General features: G+C 37.4%; 1 protein-coding gene across 1 annotated transcript in view; it reads left to right on the forward strand.

The window, feature by feature from the left end:
- Window positions 1–22,492, forward strand: part of LOC135100373 (uncharacterized) — an 89,461-nt gene that overhangs the window by 12,427 nt on the left and 54,542 nt on the right. Inside the window, exon 2 of the mRNA XM_064003194.1 lies at window positions 9,624–9,677. Within this exon, the coding sequence (XP_063859264.1) occupies window positions 9,624–9,677 (54 nt within the window). The remainder of the gene's footprint in view (window positions 1–9,623; window positions 9,678–22,492) is intronic.

Here is a 22,492-nt window from a genome sequence, read left to right on the forward strand (position 1 = left end):
TATATATATATATATATATATATATATATATATATATATATATATATATATATATATATATATATATATATATATATATATATATATATATATATATATATATATATATATATATATATCATTTATTTATTTATTTATTTTTTATTTATTTAATTTTTTTTTTTTTGCAACCCCATATGCAGCCAACCTATGTCAGTCTCGTGTTGTTGCTGTGGTCGTTTTTGTGATGGTGTTGTGGTGATGATGGTGGTGGTGGTAGTGGTGGTGGTAGTGCGTTTGTGGTGCGTATATGCAAAGTAGCGGGGAAGGGATAGCTGTCGCAATTTGTTTTTTATATATATATATATATATATATATATATATATATATATATATATATATATATATATATATATATATATATATATATATATATATATATATATATATATATATATATATATATATATATATATATATATATATATACTGGCGTTAACATGACACAGTATATCCCAGACCTCGTACTTACCCGCATCTGCCTATCATTATATATATATATATATATATATATATATATATATATATATATATATATATATATATATATATATATATATATATATATATATATATATATATATATATATATATATATATATATATATATATATATATATATATATATATATATATATATATATATATATATATATATATATATATATATATATATATATATATATACATATATATATATATATATATATATATATATATATATATATATATATATATATATATATATATATATATATATATATATATATATATATATATATATATATATATATATATATATATAATGATAGGCAGATGCGGGTAAGTACGAGGTCTGGGATATACTGTGTCATGTTAACGCCAGTATATATATATATATATATATATATATATATATATATATATATATATATATATATATATATATATATATATATATATATATATATATATATAAAAACAAATTGCGACAGCTATCCCTTCCCCGCTACTTTGCATATACGCACCACAAACGTATATAACGTATATAACTCCAGTATATAAAAAAAAAAAAATAAAAAATAAAAAATTGCGACGGCTATCCCTTCCCCGCTTCTTTGCATATACGCATATAAATAAATGCATATAAATAAATAAATAAATAAATGAATAAATAAATGATATATATATATATATATATATATATATATATATATATATATATATATATATATATATATATATATATATATATATATATATATATATATATATCATTTATTTATTCATTTATTTATTTATTTATTTATATGCATTTATTTATATGCGTATATGCAAAGAAGCGGGGAAGGGATAGCCGTCGCAATTTTTTATTTATTTTTTTATTTTTTTTTATATACTGGAGTTAACATGACACAGTATATCCCAGACCTCGTACTTACCGGCATCTGCCTATCATTATATATATATATATATATATATATATATATATATATATATATATATATATATATATATATATATATATATATATATATATATATATATATATATATATATATATATATATATATATATATATATATATATATATATATATATATATATATATATATATATATATATATATATATATATATATATATATATATATATATATATATATATATATATATACGAGTATATATATATATTTTCATTCTTATTGTCTTTTTCTTTTCTTTTTCTTTTCAATAGTCTTTTCCTGGTGTTGAAATCCCGCGGTGTGGATATTATTCTTTTATGATTGCTTTTGCTTGTTGTTGTTGTTGTTGTTGTTGTTGTTGTTGTTGTTGTTTGGTCTTATTGCATGTTTGTACTCTTTATTGTTCCTGCTAATGTGATTGTAAGTGTTGTGTTTTTTTGTTGTGTTTGTTTGTTTATTGTTGTTGTTGTTGTTGTTGTTGTTGTTGTCGTTGTCGTTCCTGGTTATTTAGAAAATATAGATGTAAATGCCAATGACACCGTGCAGTGCATAAATAATAAAAAACAAGGTCTCCATCGTTACAGCTACTGAACTATCAAAACTTACAACTTACAAGATACGACACGGAAATGAAAGGACACAAACCAGCTACACTACAATGATGGTGCTGATGACGATGATGACAGTAATAATTATTATAATGATAATAATAATAGTAATAATAATAATAATAATAATAATGATAATAATAATAATAATAATAATAATAATAACAACAACAACAACAACAGTACCACTTCACTACGTATCGCCTCACGCGGGGAGCAGGGGTGGGAGGGGGCACAGATCTTTCTTCTTTTTCATGCTGTATTCTTTTTTATACCTATGAAGCATAAACACACTCCCGGCCTCCGCTGGTCCCCCTACCCTCTCTCCCGTAATCCCTCCCGACGCCGCCCTTCCTCCCAGTCGGAAGCTTTCATCCTGCTGATAGGTAGTAAAGCCTGTGTGAAGAAGTGAGTGCTTCACCAACTTTTTCAATGACATAATTTGATTGATGTCTATGTTGAGAGTGAACGTGAATTACGAATAAAGCAATGCGTGGTTCTCTGGGCTGAGTCATTCTCGTGCAGGATGGACAGGTGTAATAGTGTGTTGTTGTTATTGTTATTGGTAGTGGTGGTGGTGCAGCACAGAGGAGGATTCCAGGAGGCGGCTCCAGACCCAAGGAATGCTTGCCTCTGTAAAGTTCTCTGATCTCACCTACTGCTATTTGCACTCTACGACATACTCTCACAAGTCAACAGTTATCTAATGATCACTGTGGAATGAACGTTCACATTAGAATTAGCAGCAGTTTTTCTTATTGAACTTTTGGTGCTGCATGAACACAGGAGGGGAAATCATGTGTTCAAATATATCTTGTTTACCGTTGGGGTTTCATGGCGTAGTGACAGTCTTGGGAACCTAGTGTGTGGGATGCCAGCGGTCATATCCCATACAAAATACAATAAATAAATAACATGATGAAAAATAATTCACTTCATAATTGTTTAATACATACTGGCGTAAACATTAGCTGGGGAAATAGACCAACTTCACAAAAAAGATGGGGAAGATGGGGAAATAGACCAACTTAAAAAAAAAAAAAAAAAAAAAAGGGCCCTCGTGGCCCAGTGAGTAGAGTAATGCACTTGGAGTTTGGCGTGAGGGAAGTGAAGGGCGCGTAGGTTCGAACCCCCCTCTCGGAACTCACAAAAACCTTCAAAGAGCATCCCTCCATCACCATGTGTGCCTCAAACACACAGGTACGGTGATGGAGCTGCCCACGGGGAGGAGGGGAGGTGCGTGCGCAGCACCTCCCTACCCCTCCCCAGGGGAGGAAGGCACCGCCTTACCGCCCCCTGGAGAGCAAGGGAGGTGAGTGCACAGCGCTTCCCTTCTTTCCCCATCCTAACCCTGGCAAGTCTACGGACTACCAGGCAAAAAATAATAAAAAATAAATAAATAAAAAAATAAAGGTGAGTGCATAGCATTTCCCTTCCGTTCACGTAAACAGGAAAAAAAAATAATAAAAAATAAAGGTGAGTGCATAGAGCACTTCACTTCTCTCCCAACCTACCAAGCAAAAAAAAAAAAAAATTAAAATAAAATGAATAAATAAATAAAAATAAATAAGAACCTCCCTACCACCTCGGACCTCGGGAGCAAGGGAGGTGAGTGCACAGCACTTCCCTTCTCTCCCTAAGTCTATGGACTTCCAGACCAAAAAGAATAAAATATATATAGGTATAAAGAAAAAAAACAATAAAATAAATAAAAATAAAACAATAAATAAAAGGAAAAAATAATTAAAGTAAAAAGAATAAAACTCTTACTCCTCCCTCAATAAAACTGACTGAGTCTGGCAATTAACAACAAATAATAAAAATAAAACACTACCAACCTGACTGACCCTGACAACTTCAAAGACCACCACCCACCTGGGAAGCACGGGAGGTGAGTGTGCAGCACCTTCCTTCCCTCCCCAGTCTCACAGTTTGACTTTGACCACCAATCTGACTCATTCTACCAACTCCAAAGAGCAACTCCAACTTTACAGACCACCACCACCACCACTCCTCTGATCTTGGCAAGGTGAGTGCGTAGCACTTCCCTTGACTGACCCTGACTGATTGACCTTGGCAACTCCAAAAACAACCAACCTGACTGACTTACAGATATGTAATCACCAAACTGACTGGCCCTGGGGAGCATGGGAGGTGAGTGTGCAGCTACTCCCTACCCTTCTCAGTCTCCCAGTTTGACTTGACTCATCTTGGCAACTTCAAAGAGCAACTCCAAAATGTACAGACCACCAGTACCTCCTTCTCTGACCCACTCTGACCCTGATCCCTACATCCTACCCTATCCTGGCAAGGTGAGTGCGGAGCACTTCCCTACCACCAGCCTGACTGACAGTGACAACTCTAAAAACAACCAACCTGACTGACTTACAAATCTTACTGTAATCTGGCAACAGACCACCAAACTGACTGACCCTGGGGAGCATGGTAGGTGAGTGTGCAGCACCTCTCTACCCTTCCCAGTCTCACAGTTTGACTTCCACCACCAATCTGACTCATCCTACCAACTCCAAATGTACAGACCACCACCAGGTGTGCAGCACCTCACTACCCTTCCCAGTTCCACCAACCTGACTTGAATTATGACTGGGAAGCAAGGGAGGTGAGTGTGCAGTACCTCCTACTTTCCCCAATCTGACTATCTCATCACCAACCAACTCAGACCACCAAACTGACTGTCTTAGAAGAAGAAGAACAGAAAGCAACTCCATCAGAGGAAGAAGAAGCAGCAGCACCAGCAGCATTACCGCCATCAGAGGAAGAAAACAAAAAAAAAAAGCAGAGAAAAAGAACTACCATCACTGCTATCATAGGAAGAAGCAGCAGCGTCACCGCCATCAGAGGAAGAAACATATATATGTAAACTACGACTGGTCAAATCTGTGGCGCCAGGCAAAGTTCGACCTGTGATGGGCTGTGTTTAGAGAGGGAAAAAAGTTCCAGGGGTTCATGAGAGAAAAGTACGCTAACTCAGTAAGGAGACCATTTGGGAGATGTTGATTTTGGTGGTGTTTTGATATCAAAATGTTCCTTTTAAAAATATTTTAGTATATAGTTACTAGTGGTTGATAACTTCGTGATCTGTAAATGTATAGAAACGCGTTTCACGAGTTTCCAATTACAATCAGGATCATTTACTTTATTTCAACTTATATTCAATTCCTTTATAGTGTATGACGGTAATACATAGCTTCAAAACAATATGTTATCCAAGAATCCTCTTGAAATTTAGAGCACATTTCGTACTATTTTTCTGTTACAGTTTTGTGTACATGCATTTTTTTTATCATACGAAATGAAAATTTCTCTGCTAATATAAATAGTACATGTTATAAACATTAAAACATGCACAACACCCACGAATCTGGGTATTGCAAATGTTTAAACTTTTCTATTTACAAGCCCATTTATTGTAATGTGATTAATAATTAAACCGAAAGTAATTATATATATATATATATATATATATATATATATATATATATATATATATATATATATATATATATATATATATATATATATATATATATATATATATATATATATATATATATATATATATATATATATTAATTACTTTCGGTTTAATTATTTATCACATTACAATAAATGGGCTTGTAAATAAAACGAACAAACAGCATTATATATATATATATATATATATATATATATATATATATATATATATATATATATATATATATATATATATATATATATATATATATATATATATATATATTTTTTTTTTTTTATTTATTTTTTTTTTTTTATGTAGGAAGGATACTGGCCAAGGGCAACAAAAATCTAATAAAAAAAAAAATGCCCACTGAAATGCCAGTCCCATAGAAGGGTCAAAGCAGTGGTCAAAAATTGGTGGATAAGTGTCTTGAAACCTCCCTCTTGAAGGAATTGAAGTCATAGGAAGGTGGAAATACAGAAGCAGGCAGGGAGTTCCAGAGTTTACCAGAGAAAGGGATGAATGATTGAGAATACTGGTTAACTCTTGCGTTAGAAAGGTGGACAGAATAGGGGTGAGAGAAAGAAGAAAGTCTTGTGCAGCAAGGCCGCGGAAGGAGGGGAGGCATGCAGTTAGCAGGATCAGAAGAGCAGTTAGCATGAAAATAGCGGTAGAAGACAGCTAGATATGCAACATTGCGGCGGTGAGAGAGAGGCTGAAGACAGTCAGTTAGAGGAGAGGAGTTGATGAGACGAAAAGCTTTTGATTCCACCCTGTCTAGAAGAGCAGTATGAGTGGAACCCCCCCAGACATGTGAAGCATACTCCATACATGGACGGATAAGGCCCTTGTACAGAATTAGCAGCTGGGGGGGTGAGAAAAACTGGTGGAGACGTCTCAGAACACCTAACTTCATAGAAGCAGTTTTAGCTAGAGATGAGATGTGAAGTTTCCAGTTCAGATTATAAGTAAAGGACAGACCGAGGATGTTCAGTGTAGAAGAGGGGGACAGTTGAGTGTCATTGAAGAAGAGGGGATAGTTGTCTGGAAGGTTGTGTCGAGTTGATAGATGGAGGAATTGAGTTTTTGAGGCATTGAACAATACCAAGTTTGCTCTGCCCCAATCAGAAATTTTAGAAAGATCAGAAGTCAGGCGTTCTGTGGCTTCCCTGCGTGATATGTTTACCTCCTGAAGGGTTGGACGTCTATGAAAAGACGTGGAAAAGTGCAGGGTGGTATCATCAGCGTAGGAGTGGATAGGACAAGAAGTTTGGTTTAGAAGATCATTAATGAATAATAAGAAGAGAGTGGGTGATAGGACAGAACCCTGAGGAACACCACTGTTAATAGATTTAGGAGAAGAACAGTGACCGTCTACCACAGCAGCAGTAGAACGGTCAGAAAGGAAACTTGAGATGAAGTTACAGACAGAAGGATAGAAACCGTAGGAGGGTAGTTTGGAAATCAAAGCTTTGTGCCAGACTCTATCAAAGGCTTTTGATATGTCCAAGGCAACAGCAAAAGTTTCACCAAAATCTCTAAAAGAGGATGACCAAGACTCAGTAAGGAAAGCCAGAAGATCACCAATAGAGCGGCCTTGACGGAACCCATACTGGCGATCAGATAGAAGGTTGTGAAGTGATAGATGTTTAAGAATCTTCCTGTTGAGGATAGATTCAAAAACTTTAGATAAGCAGGAAATTAAGGCAATAGGACGGTAGTTTGAGGGATTAGAGCGGTCACCCTTTTTAGGAACAGGTTGAATATAGGCAAACTTCCAGCAAGAAGGAAAGGTAGATGTTGACAGACAGAGCTGAAAGAGTTTGACTAGGCAAGGTGCAAGCACGGAGGCACAGTTTCGGAGAACAATAGGAGGGACCCCATCAGGTCCATAAGCCTTCCGAGGGTTTAGGCCAGCGAGGGCATGGAAAACATCATTGCGAAGAATTTTAAAACGTGGCATGAAGTAGTCAGAGGGTGGAGGAGAGGGAGGAACAAGCCCAGAATCGTCCAAGGTAGTGTTTTTAGCAAAGGTTTGAGCGAAGAGTTCAGCTTTAGAAATAAATGTGATAGCATTAGTGCCATCTGGTTGAAGTAGAGGAGGGAAAGAAGAAGAAGCAAAGTTCTTGGAGATATTTTTGGCTAGATGCCAGAAATCGCGAGGGGAGTTAGAACTTGAAAGGTTTTGACATTTTCTGTTAATGAAGGAGTTTTTGGCTAGTTGGAGAACAGACTTGGCATGGTTCCGGGCAGAAATATAAAGTGCATGAGATTCTGGTGATGGAAGGCTTAAGTACCTTTTGTGGGCCACTTCTGTATCATGTATAGCACGAGAACAAGCTGTGTTAAACCAAGGTTTAGAAGGTTTAGGACGGGAAAAAGAGTGAGGAATGTACGCCTCCATGCCAGACACTATCACCTCTGTTATGCGCTCAGCACACAAAGATGGGTCTCTGACACGAAAGCAGTAGTCATTCCAAGGAAAATCAGCAAAATACCTCTTCAGGTCCCCCCAACTAGTAGAGGCTAAACGCCAGAGGCACCTTCGCTTAGGGGGATCCTGAGGAGGGATTGGAGTGATAGGACAAGATAAAGATATGAGATTGTGATCGGAGGAGCCCAACGGAGAAGAAAGGGTGACAGCATAAGCAGAAGGATTAGAGGTCAGGAAAAGGTCAAGAATGTTGGTCGTATCTCCAAGACGGTCAGGTATACGAGTAGGGTGTTGCACTAATTGCTCTAGGTCATGGAGGATAGCAAAGTTGTAGGCTAGTTCATCAGGAAGGTCAGTGAAGGGAGAGGAAAGCCAAAGCTGGTGGTGAACATTGAAGTCTCCAAGAATGGAGATCTCTGCAAAAGGGAAGAGGGTCAGAATGTGCTCCACTTTGGAAGTTAAGTAGTCAAAGAATTTCTTATAGTCAGAGGAGTTAGGAGAGAGGTATACAGCACAGATAAATTTAGTATGAGAGTGACTCTGTAGTCGTAGCCAGATGGTGGAAAACTCGGAATATTCAAGAGCGTGGGCACGAGAGCAGGTTAAGTCATTGCGCACATAAATGCAGCATCCAGCTTTGGATCGAAAATGAGGATAGAGAAAGTAGTAGGGAACAGAAAAGGGGCTACTGTCAGTTGCCTCAGACACCTGAGTTTGAGTGAGGAAAAGAAGATGAGGTTTAGAAGAGGAGAGGTGGTGTTCTACAGATTGAAAATTAGATCTTAGACCACGAATGTTGCAGAAGTTAATGAAGAAAAAGTTGAGGGGGGTATCAAGACACTTAGGGTCGTCGACAGAAAGGCAGTCCGACCTGAGGACATTGATGGTCCCCTCCCCAGATGGGGACTCCGAGACTGGTGTAGGAGTCGCCATGATGATTTTAAAATTTTTGGGTGAAGGGTGTGTGTTATTAGGTGCTTGTAGTTTTGTGAGAAGGAAGAGAGTTGTCTTTAGAGGGCAGGCTGTGACTGCCCTCTTGTGTTGTGAGACACAAAGGGAAACGTTCAGTGAGGTCACAGCTGGGTTTAATGATAAGTTCACAGCACCCCCTGAACAGTGCTTTAGACCTCACTGGGAGTAATTATCGTTTCGGCAGGTGTCTACTGCCTCCTCCTCCTGAGGTGTATATATATATATATATATATATATATATATATATATATATATATATATATATATATATATATATATATATATATATATATATATATATATATATATATATATATATATATATAATGGTGTTTGTTCGTTTTATTTTGTTGCAGCTGTCGTGCATATTTAACATTCGCAGCGTTTGAAGTGTGTTCTGTTTTCAGTGTTGTTTTCCATGTATCCATAGATTCTTGCTTGGAGGAATTTGACACGTTTTATTTATGACATTTCGTGTTTTTCTTCAGTATTTATTTATTTATTTATTTTTTTTTGTTGATGTGTATGTTGTAACTCATGCAGTAAAGGATTTCTGGTGGTTCTGTTTATGATGCTTCATTTTTAGCTCTTTTTAGAATAGTCAAGCTGCATCAGTTTCTTATGTGAATGTTTTGATATTTTCAGGAAAGGATGGCAGGTGGTGCCGCGGTGAACACTCCCAACACGTGCAGGAGGAAAGTGAGTACCTGCTTCATTACATCATGTGCACTCTGTTTTGGAACTCGCAGTTAGACTTTTTTTTTCATGTCAACCGAAACCTGTCACTGTTGCCTGCCTTTCTCCTGTCTGCTTCTCTAGAATCTATGAAGGAAAGAAAGGATGTGCTTCCGTGGTATCGTGTCAGGAAGGATTAGTTTAAATCTTTTTCCAAAGCGTTGTTTTTGTCTCCCATTTTTCTGCCTTCCTAGGGTGTATATATGAAAGAAGAAAGAATGTAAATTTAGTCTATAATGTTCATTGCAACATCTTACAGGGAAAAAAATCCTTTGAAGATTAACCGAGAATCTTTTTCAAAACTTTTATTTTTGTATTCCAGTCTTCGAAGTCATATATTTTCTATAATGGTGTCATCTTGTTGGTATAAATATTTACTTAGAGATTCAGTTAAAACCTAACAATTAGCTGTCATTTTTGCGATCGTTTTTTTCTTTATATATATATATATATATATATATATATATATATATATATATATATATATATATATATATATATATATATATATATATATATATATATATATATATATATATATATATATATATATCTTATGTATGTACGAATATATGAGTGAAGAAAGGAAAGATGCAATTACAAAAAGCTTTCCACAATAACAGGAATATTCACTTGAGGACTTTTTTAGGTAACAAATATTACATCTTCTAATTTATATGTCTATTTATCCTTTACTGTGTTTAACCGTTATGTAGATTAATAATATTTTGCATGTTATGATAAAGTGTCCTTGGAAACTATTACTGTAACACATTTCATTTAGTGTGAATTTGGTTTCCACGTAATGAAAAAAAAAAAAACTCCTTCTATGGAGAAAAGATATTTATATTTTCTTTGCTCAATTGGTATTGATATTATTTTTAACTCTGATTTCCCGGGAAGCGTTACCACCATGATATTTGTGACCTAACCTAAGGTAACTTTTTATCGTCATAACCTTTGTTGCAGCTTTATTCAAGTAAAATCAAAGAGAGGAAAGCTTGTATAGTTATGTGAAGTGTTGTTATTTGTCTCTGTGTGTCTTGATTGTTACCTTGAAAAGTCAAGGTGACGTGGGCCTTGATGACTAGTGCCGGCTCACACTATTTGTCTCCCTTTTTTTAGAGGCTCGTTGTAGATTCCTGAAAATATTAGTTTCATCACGTTTTTATTTTCCTTGTCAGCGAATGAAAGAAAATTTATGATTTCCTTTATCATTTAGTAACGTATTAAATATCTTTCGAGGAATAATTCCCGTAGCGGAGCGAGGGGGCTCTATTTTTGTTACCGCACATCTCTACACCCCACCACTCCCGCCTGGCCCTGGAGGGCACAACGATGATTTGGCCACGAGCACCTTTTGGTGTCCATCGCTTATAAAAGTTTCGATTTCATTTTCGGAAACTTCTTGGTTGGTAACTTTTGAAGGCGTACCTTACTTATTTTATGTAATTTTTTCGTCAGACTCGCCTTTTTTGCTGTATTTTGCATATTTCGATTTATCGGCATGTGGGCGAAGGTTTCTGCCTCGCAACTCACGCAACTATCGCCTCATCACTACAGATCGAGCTCGAGCGCACAAAATGCGCCAGTTATTTGCCATAACTCACTTCATATACGGGAAGGGGTTGTGGGAAGAAGGTGTTGTGAGGAGAAAACGAAGGACAAATTAGTTAAATCTAGAAAGGTAGCTAGCTCAGGGAAGGTGAGAAATAGCTTAAGTGTTTACCACACAAACTGTAGAAGTATTTTGAATAAAATAGACTTGCTTAGAGGAATAGTGTGTGTAGAGAAATTTGATATCATTGCTTTAACTGAAACTTGGTTAGATATGTCAGGAAAAGTATTTAATCCAGAGGTTAAGATAGATGGTTATACATTGTTCTATAAAGATAGGGAAAACAGGAGAGGAGGAGGCGTCGCGTTATACGTTAGGGACACATTACAGTGTTGTATTAACAGTAGAATTAAAACAGATAACAAAGCAGAGTCGATATTGGTAGATATTAAGGAAGGATCACAGTCAGTAGTACTGGGAATAGTGTACAGACTACCGACCAGTACAAAGGAAATTAACACCTCACTGTGGCAGGAAATAAATAGAACAGGCAGGTACAGTCAGATATGTGTGGCAGGAGATTTTAATGTTAGGAATATGGACTGGAGTCTGATGGTGGGTAACAAGGAAGCAGAGGAATTTCTTAAGGTAATTCATGATAATTTTTTAAAACAGGTAGTCGTAGAACCCACAAGCAGGAATAATATTCTCGATTTAATTCTTACTAGCAGGGAGGAAGCAGTCACGCAGGTAGAGGTTGGAGGACAGCTAGGTAACAGTGACCATAGGGAAATTAGGTACAATTTAAAATGGGAAGAAACTTTTAGAAGCAAAAACGCTAGTAAAATACCTCACTTTAGGAGAGCAGATTTTGAGGAATTAAAAAGGTACCTCCAAGGAGTTGACTGGCAACGGATGCAGGGTGAGGTCAGGTCCGGGACGGAGTTGAGAGAGATAACGCAAGATGAGAGAGGTGAGGTGAGGTGTGAGGGTGTAGGACAAGAGGAGGGAAGATGTGTCCGGAAGAGACGGAGGAAAGAGGAAGGGGGAGATGGGTGTGAGTATGTTGGAATGTCAGGTCATGCTAAAATGAGAGAGATGAGGTCGAGGCGAGTAGATGAGGGAGTAGAGAGGATGGTAGGGGCTGAGATGAGGGAATTAGGTGAAGTAAATGTAGATGATTTGTATAAATATTTCATAAAGTTCATACAGGTCAGTTAGCAAATATCCCGTATAGGGCAGTAAGATCACAGAAAAATGATCCAAAATGCATTACTGCTAGGTTAAAACATTATATAGGGCGGAAGAGAAGTATATATAAGAGATTAAGGGCAGGTGAAGAAGTTTTAAGGTCACAATATAGTGAATTAGTTAGAACAGTCAGGAAGCTAACGAGGAAAGCTAAGGGCAATTATGAAGGTATCCAGCAAGGCGAAGACGGACCCCAAGGGATTTTATCAGGTATACAGGACAAAGAATAAGGATAATATAGGTCTATTAAAGGCAGCTGATGGGGAGCTGGTTAGTTCTGGGGAAGAGATTAGGAAAATTTTGAATGAGTATTTTTTAACTGTCTTCACCCAGGAAAACATGCAGGATATGCCAGATAGTGAACAGATGTTTAGAGCAGATGAGAATGAGAAGCTGACATATTTCCATAACTAGGGAGATAATGGAACAGGGGATAGATAGGCTAAAAAAGTTGAAGACACCTGGACCAGATGAAATATATCCCAGAGTACTTAAGGAATGCAAAGAGATTATTAGTGAGCCGTTAGTTTCTGTCTTTAGGAAATCACTTGAGTCAGGTGAGGTACCAGTAATGTGGAGGCAGGCTAATCTTTAAGAAAGGAGATAAAACTTTAGCGTCTAACTATAGACCTGTCAGCTTAACTTCAGTTGTAGGTAAAATATTAGAGTCAATAATAGCGAGGAACATTAGGGAACATTTAGACAAACATAACTTGATAAATCAGCATGGCTTCACGAAGGGGAAGTCTTGCCTGACAAACTTGTTAATTTTTTACAGTAAGGTGTACGAGGTAGTAGATAATGGTGATAGTTATGATATCTTATATCTGGACTTTAGTAAAGCATTTGACAAGGTACCCCATCAAAGTCTCCTGAGAAATGTTAGGGCACACGGGATAGATGGGAAGGTGTTAGGCTGGATAGCGACAGTCGACAAAGAGTTGTAATAAACGGCTCTAAATCAGAGTGGGGTCATGTAATTAGTGGGGTGCCACAGGGATCAATATTACGGCCATTGTTATTTCTAATATATATCAATGACTTGGATAGTGGAATTAGTAGTGATGTTAGTAAATTTGCGGATGACACAAAGATAGGTAGATTAATTAGGTCAGAATCGGATGCCTTCGCCTTGCAGGCAGATTTAGATAAGATGAATGAATGGACGGACAGATGGCAAATGCAATTTGATATCAATATATGCAAAGTATGTAGCGTAGGTAGAGGAAACCCACACAGTAGGTACACATTAAATAACCAAACTCTGGTAGGTACAGGGTACGAGAAAGATTTAGGAGTTATAGTTAGCTCTGAACTCCGTCTAGGGAAACAATGCATAGAGGCCAGAAACAGGGCAAATAGGGTACTGGGATTAATTTTTAGGAGTGTTAAAAGTAGAAGGCCGGAAGTAATATTAAAGTTATACTTGGCGCTGGTCAGACCTCATCTACACTACGTTGTGCAGTTCTGGTCCCCACATTACAGGAAAGATATAGGTCTATTTGAATCAGTACAGAGGAGAATGACCGAAAGGATACAGGGGATGAGGAGTATTCCTTACGAGGCGAGATTGAAGTCTTTAAATTTACATTCTTTAGAGAGACGTAGGTTAAGACAGGACCTGATAGTTTAAGTGGTATAAGGGTTATAACAAGGGGAATGTAAGCAAAATTCTTATGATCAGCAATCAGGCTAGAATAAGAAATAACAGGTTCAAGCTTGAAAAATTTAGGTTTAGGAAGGAGAAAGGAAAAATTGGTTCTCAGATAGAGTGGTAGATGAGTGGAACGGACTCAGTAATCATGTCGTTAGTGCTAGGACATTAGAGAGCTTTAAGAGAAGATTAGACAGGTTTATGGATGGGGATAATAGATGGAAATAGGTAGGTATATTTCATAAAAGGACTGCCACGTGTAAGCCTGGTTACTTCTTGCAGTTTCTCTTATTTCTTATGTTCTTATGTTCTTATGATAGCCAGTCTTGTTTGACTCCATCTGACTCGGACACTTTTTTTTTTCTTTTTGTCTTCAGGGTTTAACACAGTCCTCTGATTTTGTGTTTAGTCTTGTCGGATTCAGCAGCGGCGGGACCTTTTTCCTTCCTCGCGGCCAGACGACGAGGGCTGGGTTTTTCCTGCTCCTCCTGACACTCTCACAATTTACCGGTGAGTGACGGGGACGGAGCTGTTTTTGTAGCGCAGTGTACGTCCTTCCATTTTTAGGTTTACATTTAAGTGAAGCCTGTCATGCTTGCCTATGTTATTCCATGTGCATGTAAGGTAAAGCTGCTTGACAAAGTGTCTGACTCACTGCAGACACTTGCTTTATGCTGCACTGTAATAAACAAATAATTTCTCAATGTAAAGGAAACAGTGAGTCACAAAAGTGCCTCTCAATACGATGTGGTAATGAAAAGCAGAATATGAAATAAATAGATAATAAATAAGTGAAAAAATAAATAAATAAATAAATGGACGAATTAATGCGTACCCTAGAGAACATTTCATACCTGGTGAGCTTACCATAGCAAATACACTGATATGCTACAAAAAATGCACACAAGTATATGAAGATGGAAAAAAAATGGGGGAAGTCTGTCTTGTGTTGTTATTTGTATGGTTACTGCTCTTCAGAATTTGTCATCAGCATGCGTCTCTCCTTCCCCACGCTGACGCTACACAAGACTTTCACCTTTATTCCGTTCCCTTTCAATAGTCCAGGAGTTAAGCAATATCTTCATTCTGTCATCCCCTTCATTGGTGAACTCTGGAATTCTCTGCCTGTTTCTGTTTTTTTCCCCTTCCTGTGACTAATTGTTTTAAGAGTATTGAGGCACTTCCACAAATATATTTAGATTTTTTATTATTGACTTTTTTTTTGTTTGTTTGTATGTATGGAAGGACAACTGAAAATATATTTTCTTGTTCCTCTGTTTGCCATTCGCCAAGAATATATAAGAGCGTGAGTATAAATAGTGGCAATATGCAAATGTATGAATACCATTTTATACTGACTCTAAATTAAACATTTATTTTTATTTCCAAATGCAGCTCGATGTTTTTTAAAAGCATAAAGGGCTGGAGAAAGACAAAGCTTTCCTGAGTCTTAATAGGTGAATGTTAATAACAGTAGTAGTAGTAGTAGTAGTAGTAGTAGCAGTAGTAGTAGTAGTAGTAGTAGTAGTAGTAGTAGTAGTAGTAGTTGTTGTTGTTGTTGTTGTAGTAAAGAGCAGGATTATCAGCTGGAGTGACACCTATTCAGTTTTTGTACTATTTATATTTCCTTACTATTATTCCACACCTTGTCCATCCACGCAAGGAAAAAAAAAAAAACATATTAAAAAAGTGAGAGTCAAGACCAGCAAGTGAAACACGCCCTGCCTTCTCTATAGACTTGACGTGTTTACTGCCGCGTTTCCTGCCTGATAATTATACAGTTTTACGCTGGAGGCGCTTAATGTGGTGCATTTGTATGAAAGAATTTACTTTCTGCCATGAATATCTCTCTCTCTCTCTCTCTTTCTCTCTTTCTCTCTCTCTCTCTCTCTCTCTCTCTCTCTCTCTCTCTCTCTCTCTCTCTCTCTCTCTCTCTCTCTCTCTCTCTCTCTCTCTCTCTCTCTCTCTCTCTAAGTGATGTGCGGCAGTGTGGGTGTCGAGAGCAGAGCAAACGGCCAAATGTACGGCGACGGGCTAGTGTTTGCATACGCCGCGTGGGGCGTGTAGTTTGTATGTAAAAGAGGAAGGCAAGTGGTCGGGCGGGGACAAGGAGGAGGAGGAATAGGAGCAGGAGGAGAGGGAGGAGGAGGAGGAGGAGGCGTAGCGTAGCGTGGTGTGGATGGCGTGCAGGATTATGTGACGCTCAGAGGCAGCTTCCCTACACTGTAAGCTTCTGTTAGAGTGAGCCACGTAACGGGGTGCGCTCCCAGGGTGATTGCTTGTATTCTATGTAGCCTGGCGGGGCTGTGGCACTCCCTGCAGGTTATTGGCTCAGGAGGGTGCGGTAATGTCGGATGTTAGTGTGGTACTCTGCTGTGTGTGATGAGTTGTGTTTGTAATGATACAGCGCCTAAAGTTTGTTAAAGTGATGCAGCTTGTAGAGCATAAATACAGTGACATCATCACCACTATAGTCGCTCCCTTTACGCTGTAACGGAATGATGTAATAGTGGTGATGTAGTCTGGGATAATGATGTACACTAGAAAAAAATAAATAAAAATCCCAGTAATATCAACAGTTCCATTCTCGTGAAAGGTTTAGTGTTCCTCCATTATTTTCTTTATCTTCAGCATTTCCACTTTATGTTCACTTAACTTGACAAGTGTGTTCCACGTGTGTCCCTAGGCGAAAAAAAAGTACCATTTTATACTCCTTCATATCTTGATTTATACAATTTTTTTTTTTTTTTACGATTTACTTTGTAAAACATTATTCTCTTTTTTGTCTGCCTTCTTTTTGCTATTGTGTGTTTCTAGCTACAAGCAAGTTTGTCCAGAAAAGAAAAGAAAAAAGTATCATACTGTTGTAGCGAAGGTGAGGTGCTACTTGGCCGCCTGGAAGTTGCTCAAGCGAGAAGTTTAGGCTCCCAACTATGCCTCTTGGTCATAGCAGTGTTTAGTCCTTTAAGGGTAACAGTTTCCAGTGTCATAACTGTATAGCTCTGGCAAAGGAAACTTAGCCTGGGTATTCTCTGTTTATTCTGATGATGATGATGGGGGGGGATAGACAGGGTGGTGAAATTAGGGGGGGAAAAGACTAAGAGTTGGAGGGAATAGACTTGGTGAAATTGAAATAAAGTGAGAGAATAACAGGTGGCGGGCTGTACGCCTTGCTGGTTCAGATCATGATTTGCGGTTCCTCGCTCCCATTACTTATTATTACTTATTAGAAGGAGGCTGCGGTTATGGTTATTATTAATTTCGCGTGCTTAGTAATTTCTATGTGTATATTGGATGTGGTTGTATAGTTTATTCTTTTTTTTTTTTTTTTTTTTTGGGGGGGGGGATAGACAGGGTGGTGAAATTATGGGGGGGGAAAGACTAAGAGTTGGAGGGAATAGACTTGGTGAAATTGAAATAAAGTGAGAGAATAACAGGTGGCGGGCTGTACGCCTTGCTGGTTCAGATCATGATTTGCGGTTCCTCGCTCCCATTACTTATTATTACTTATTAGAAGGAGGCTGCGGTTATGGTTATTATTAATTTCGCGTGCTTAGTAATTTCTATGTGTATATTGGATGTGGTTGTATAGTTTCCAGTGCTTTAGATGTTTTCCTGAACCATGTATGCTCATTGTTGTTATTTATATTGTCTGTTATTATGCGTATGTAATTTGTGTCTTGTAATGTATGCTGTAATGTGTGTTTTGTTTTAGATGCTCTTTCGTAAAGTAAAATATTTATTGGTTTTATATTGCTAAGTATGTGTAGCTCCTCACAGGTTTTCGTGTAGGGATATTTCTCATTATATGCAAATCTTAATGAGCTGTTTTGTATTCTTTGAAGCTTACGAATTGCATTATTTGAAATTGTTACTAGAGGATAGTCTGGATATATTAAAATGGGAATAATGCAAGCTTTAATTAATTGTAATTTTATGTTGGTTGTAAGCTGTTGAAATCTTTTTAGAGTATAAAGCACATGTTTTGCTTTTTTAATGTTACTATTAACGTGTTGGGTGTATCCTTTGCTGTTTATTGTTAATCCTAGGATGTTAGCTTGCTTTGTATAAGGTAAAATTTGATTGTTTTTATGTATTGGATCTGTTTTCGTTATTGAGATTGGGAGTATAGCAAATTTATTTGTGTTTGTTTTTATTTTCCATTTAAGTTCATACTCGTTTATTTTTATTATTTCTCTTTCCACCTTACGTGCTAGGAATTTTCTGCTATTGCCTGGTTGTGAAATTATTTGTGTAACATCGTCAGCATAGGATATATGAGTACAGTGTGGGCCTGGTTGTGGGAGGTCTGCAGTGTATATGGAGAAAAGTGTAGGCGAAATATTACTTCCTTGTGGTACTCCACTTAGCAAAGGAATTGGGGGGCCTGTGTGTGTTTTTATTGTTATTTTTGCCGTCTTTTTGTCTAGGAAGCTGCTTAATAGTTTTATGTAAATGTCAGGCAGATGTACAGATGTTAACTTATATTTGAGGCCTTTGTGCCATACTTTATCAAAAGCTTTAGATATATCCCGAGTAACAACTGTAGTAACTTTGTTTGTTGTGAGAGCGTTGCTGAGTGTTTCTGAGAGTGTTGCTATGGCTGTGTTAGTCGATCTTTTTTGTCTAAATCCATGTTGTGTTGTAGGGATGAGGTTATGTGTTTCTAGATGATTTTGAAGTCTTTTGTTAATGAACTTTTCAAATAATTTGCCTGGAACTTCAAGCAGGGAGATTGGTCTATATTTATTAGGGTCTGTTGGTTGTTTTTTAGTTTTTAGGCTTGGGGATTAATTTGAGTTTGGCGTGTTTGTATATATCAGGGAAATACCCCATAGATAAAGATATATTGAATAATTTTGTAAGTGTAGATATTGATTCTGTGGGTAGTTTTTGTAATATTGTTTTATTTATTTGAGTTTCTCCAGGAGTATTATTTTTTAGCCCTTTAATCATGTGTTTTAGTGTGTCTGTTGTTACTTTGTAAAGGAGTGGGTGATTTTCATCTAGTCTGCCCGGGTCTCCATGTTGAAAAGGTGTAAACTGTTGTGTGTTATTAGTAATATACTGCGTGACTGTATTGTCTGTGTGTAGGTCGAATGCTTCGTTTTCTTCACGTGTTATCTGGAAGTTTTTGCTCCATATACTTCTAAATGTTTCTTCTTGCTGTTTTAAATCATATATTTTTTCGTTGTTGTGTAATATGTAGTTTTCTGTGATTTTTGTGTTACCCTTAAGTAATTTTATTTGTGACCAAAATTTCTTTGAGTCTTTATGTGCTTCTATAAGTTTACATATTCTATTTTCCCAATGGCTGTTTTTAATGTTTGTACACTCTTTTATTATTGCATATTTTATTCTTTTTAATGTGGCAAACTTTAGGGGAGTCCACCCTGTGTGATTGCATACGTCTGTGATATTTTTTGCACAATATGTGAGATATTTTATAGTGTTATTAGTTAATGTTTTTTGCAGTATTTTCTTTCTTTTTAAGGGTATATGTGTCTTCATTGCATTTTTTATAGTGTTAGTCCATTGTTGTAAAGATGTATTCAGTTGTTGTATGGTCATGTAAGGATTTGTGTCTATATTTTTGTGTGCTTCCTCTGTGTCGTGAGTAAACATTTCCCAGTTAGCCAGGTTAAAGTTTGGTGTTGGGTTAATGGGTGTTTTTATGGCTTGTGTAGATAGTGTCATTATGATTGGTATGTGGTCAGAAGATGTGATAGGACCCGGTTGTATTTGCATGTTATGGTACGTTTTGTTATTAGTAAGTATTATATCAGGTGTGGAGGTGTGACGACTACCGAAGTAGGTTTTATAGTGTGGTCCTTGGAAAATTAATTTTCCATTATCAATTAGTTTTTTAATTGCTTTGCCTACGGTATTGCAGTCATGGTTATCTAATATAGTATGTCTAGCATTGAGATCCCCTATAATGTATGTAGATGTGTTTTGTGTGGCTAATCTGTGGAAATCTGGAAAGGGAAGGTATGGTCTTCGCGGTGGAAGATATGTAGTGGCTATGTTAACTGGACCTGTATTGGTGTTTATTGTTACTTGCAATATGTCTGTGTCGAAATCGTCTGTAATAAAGTGTCTTATAGTGTTCTTTATTAGTATTGCAGATCCGTCATGTAACGTGTTTTCACTGTTGATTCTGTATGTATTATAACCAAATATTTTAACTTGTTCTGTGTCTTTTATTCCGGTGCTATTAAGCAAAATAATATCAGGGTTGTATTGTAAATATGTGTTAGTGAGCAGAAATTTATTTGTTCTCCACGTGTGAACATTGTGTTGTATGACTGTAAGTGTGTCCATGTTTAGTGTATGTGTTTTGTTTGTGTTTGTTAGTGGTAGTTTGTGGGCTGTAGTGTTTGTTGAGAGGAGTTTTAATTTGAGGAGTATCTGTGTCTGTATGAGTGTTTCTGTTTTTGGGCTTTACTGGGAGGTGGAGTGAGGTCTTGGAGGAGCCCGTTACGTATTTTGGTGAATTGCGAGTTGTCACATGTGCACCAACAGTTTGTGAGATCAATGTCATTGTTAATCATGTATAGCAAAATTTCCTGATCAGTGTAAGTTGGATTTCGGTATCTGTATTTATACATACCAGTATCTATTCCCACTTTCAAATCTTTCAGGTCTATTGTCTTTTGCTTAGACCAGCCTTCACTTTTCCTAGTGATTAGTTGCAGACCTATTGCTTGTCCAGATATTTTCTCAAGAGGAGGCATATCTTGTTCGGTTTGTGTAACGAAATCTTGTTGTTGGCTCTCTGGTTCTTGTTGAGTTTGCTGTTGTTGTTGTTGTTGTTGTTGTTGTTGTTGTTGTTGTTGTTGTTGTTGTTGTTGTAGCAGTGAATCATTTGCATCAAGGTTGTTATTAGTAGTGATCATTGCTAGAATTTGTTTTGAGGGGGGATTTGTTGGTAGGTTTATTTTTGGAAGGTTGTTGAGGGCGAGAGCTCTGTTGAACTCGTCATTATAACAGCCTGGGGTTACTGCATTAATCATGTGGGCGTGGAGCATGCAGGACATGATTTTAGCACTTGTGTCTTTGTCCATGAGTTGTTGTGTGTTGGTATTTTGTGTGGTGAGTGTTTGGCTGTATGTTTTGGTGTTTGTAGTTTGTGAGGTCTTCTTTTTTAGCTCTATTGCTTCTTTTCTTTTCTTGCATTTGTATGCAAGTGTTCTGTGTGGCTCCTGACAGTTTATGCATTTTTTATTTGTGTTTTTGCAGTCTTTCCAGGTATGTCCTAATTCAGCGCACTCTGAGCATATCTGGAAGTCCTTGGGTGTGCTGCATTTACTGGTGGGGTGATCTTCGATGGCATAACATCTCATGCACATCATGACCGGGATATATTCTTCTGTTTTGATGTTGTAGTGAGGGATGCTCATGTGAAATGCTAATAGGCCGTTGTCAGTGGCCTTCTTAGCAGCTGTGGAGCTACATAGAGTTACTTTCACGATTTTAGTTTTAGGGATTTTGTAGATGTTATCTATCCCTTCATTCAGGAAAGTGTTCTCAGTGATGAGTTCTTCTTCGATGTCTTTTTCTGTCTTGGAATATATGTGATCATCAAGATTCAGAAGTATTATTGTTCGTTTCGCCCTTATTTCAGGGGGCAAAACAGGGGTGAAGTGTTCGTCCTTGAGAGTGATCAGTGTCTGGGCCGAGAATATAGTCAGTGTCAGTATCAGTTTTGGTGAGGACGATGTACGAATCAATAGTCTGGATGATCTTGGTGGCGTATATAAGGTTCTCAGACAGAATTCTCAGTAGGCGAATCTTGTTGTGACCCGTGGGGTCTGGGTGCTTGATCTTCACTCTCGGCATTTTCAGAAGATCGACATACAATAAATCCTAATTGGGGCCGAAGCCCGACACACAACACAACTAAAGACAGTAAATCAGAATGGAAGGAGCCTACCTGAGTGGAAATACGAGTAGTTTAGCCACCCGGCTGCTAACAGCCGTCGGAGTGACCCTATCCCACGCCTAACCCTAACCAAGACTTTGCCTCCCGAGGGAGGCGAAAGGAAAATAATCAGAAGAAGTAGAGGGAGAGCCTACCCCACAGCTTTAGCCACCAGAGCCACTAGAGCCACCATAACTCCTGAGGGTCACTCTCAGGAGCGTCCTGGGTCCGCGCTCTGTTTGTCTGATGGTAAAGAAGCAGGGAGCAGGGAGGATGGGGAAGGGGAAGGAGTGAAGGACACCACCCGGGCGAGCTCTCACCGGGAAGGGAGAGCTCCGGTACACAGGTGGAACCTCAAGCTGGTGCTGGCAGTGGTGCGTCAGCAGAGCAGC

Source organism: Scylla paramamosain, chromosome 5 (assembly GCF_035594125.1).
Source record: "Scylla paramamosain isolate STU-SP2022 chromosome 5, ASM3559412v1, whole genome shotgun sequence".
Taxonomy (NCBI): domain Eukaryota; kingdom Metazoa; phylum Arthropoda; class Malacostraca; order Decapoda; family Portunidae; genus Scylla; species Scylla paramamosain.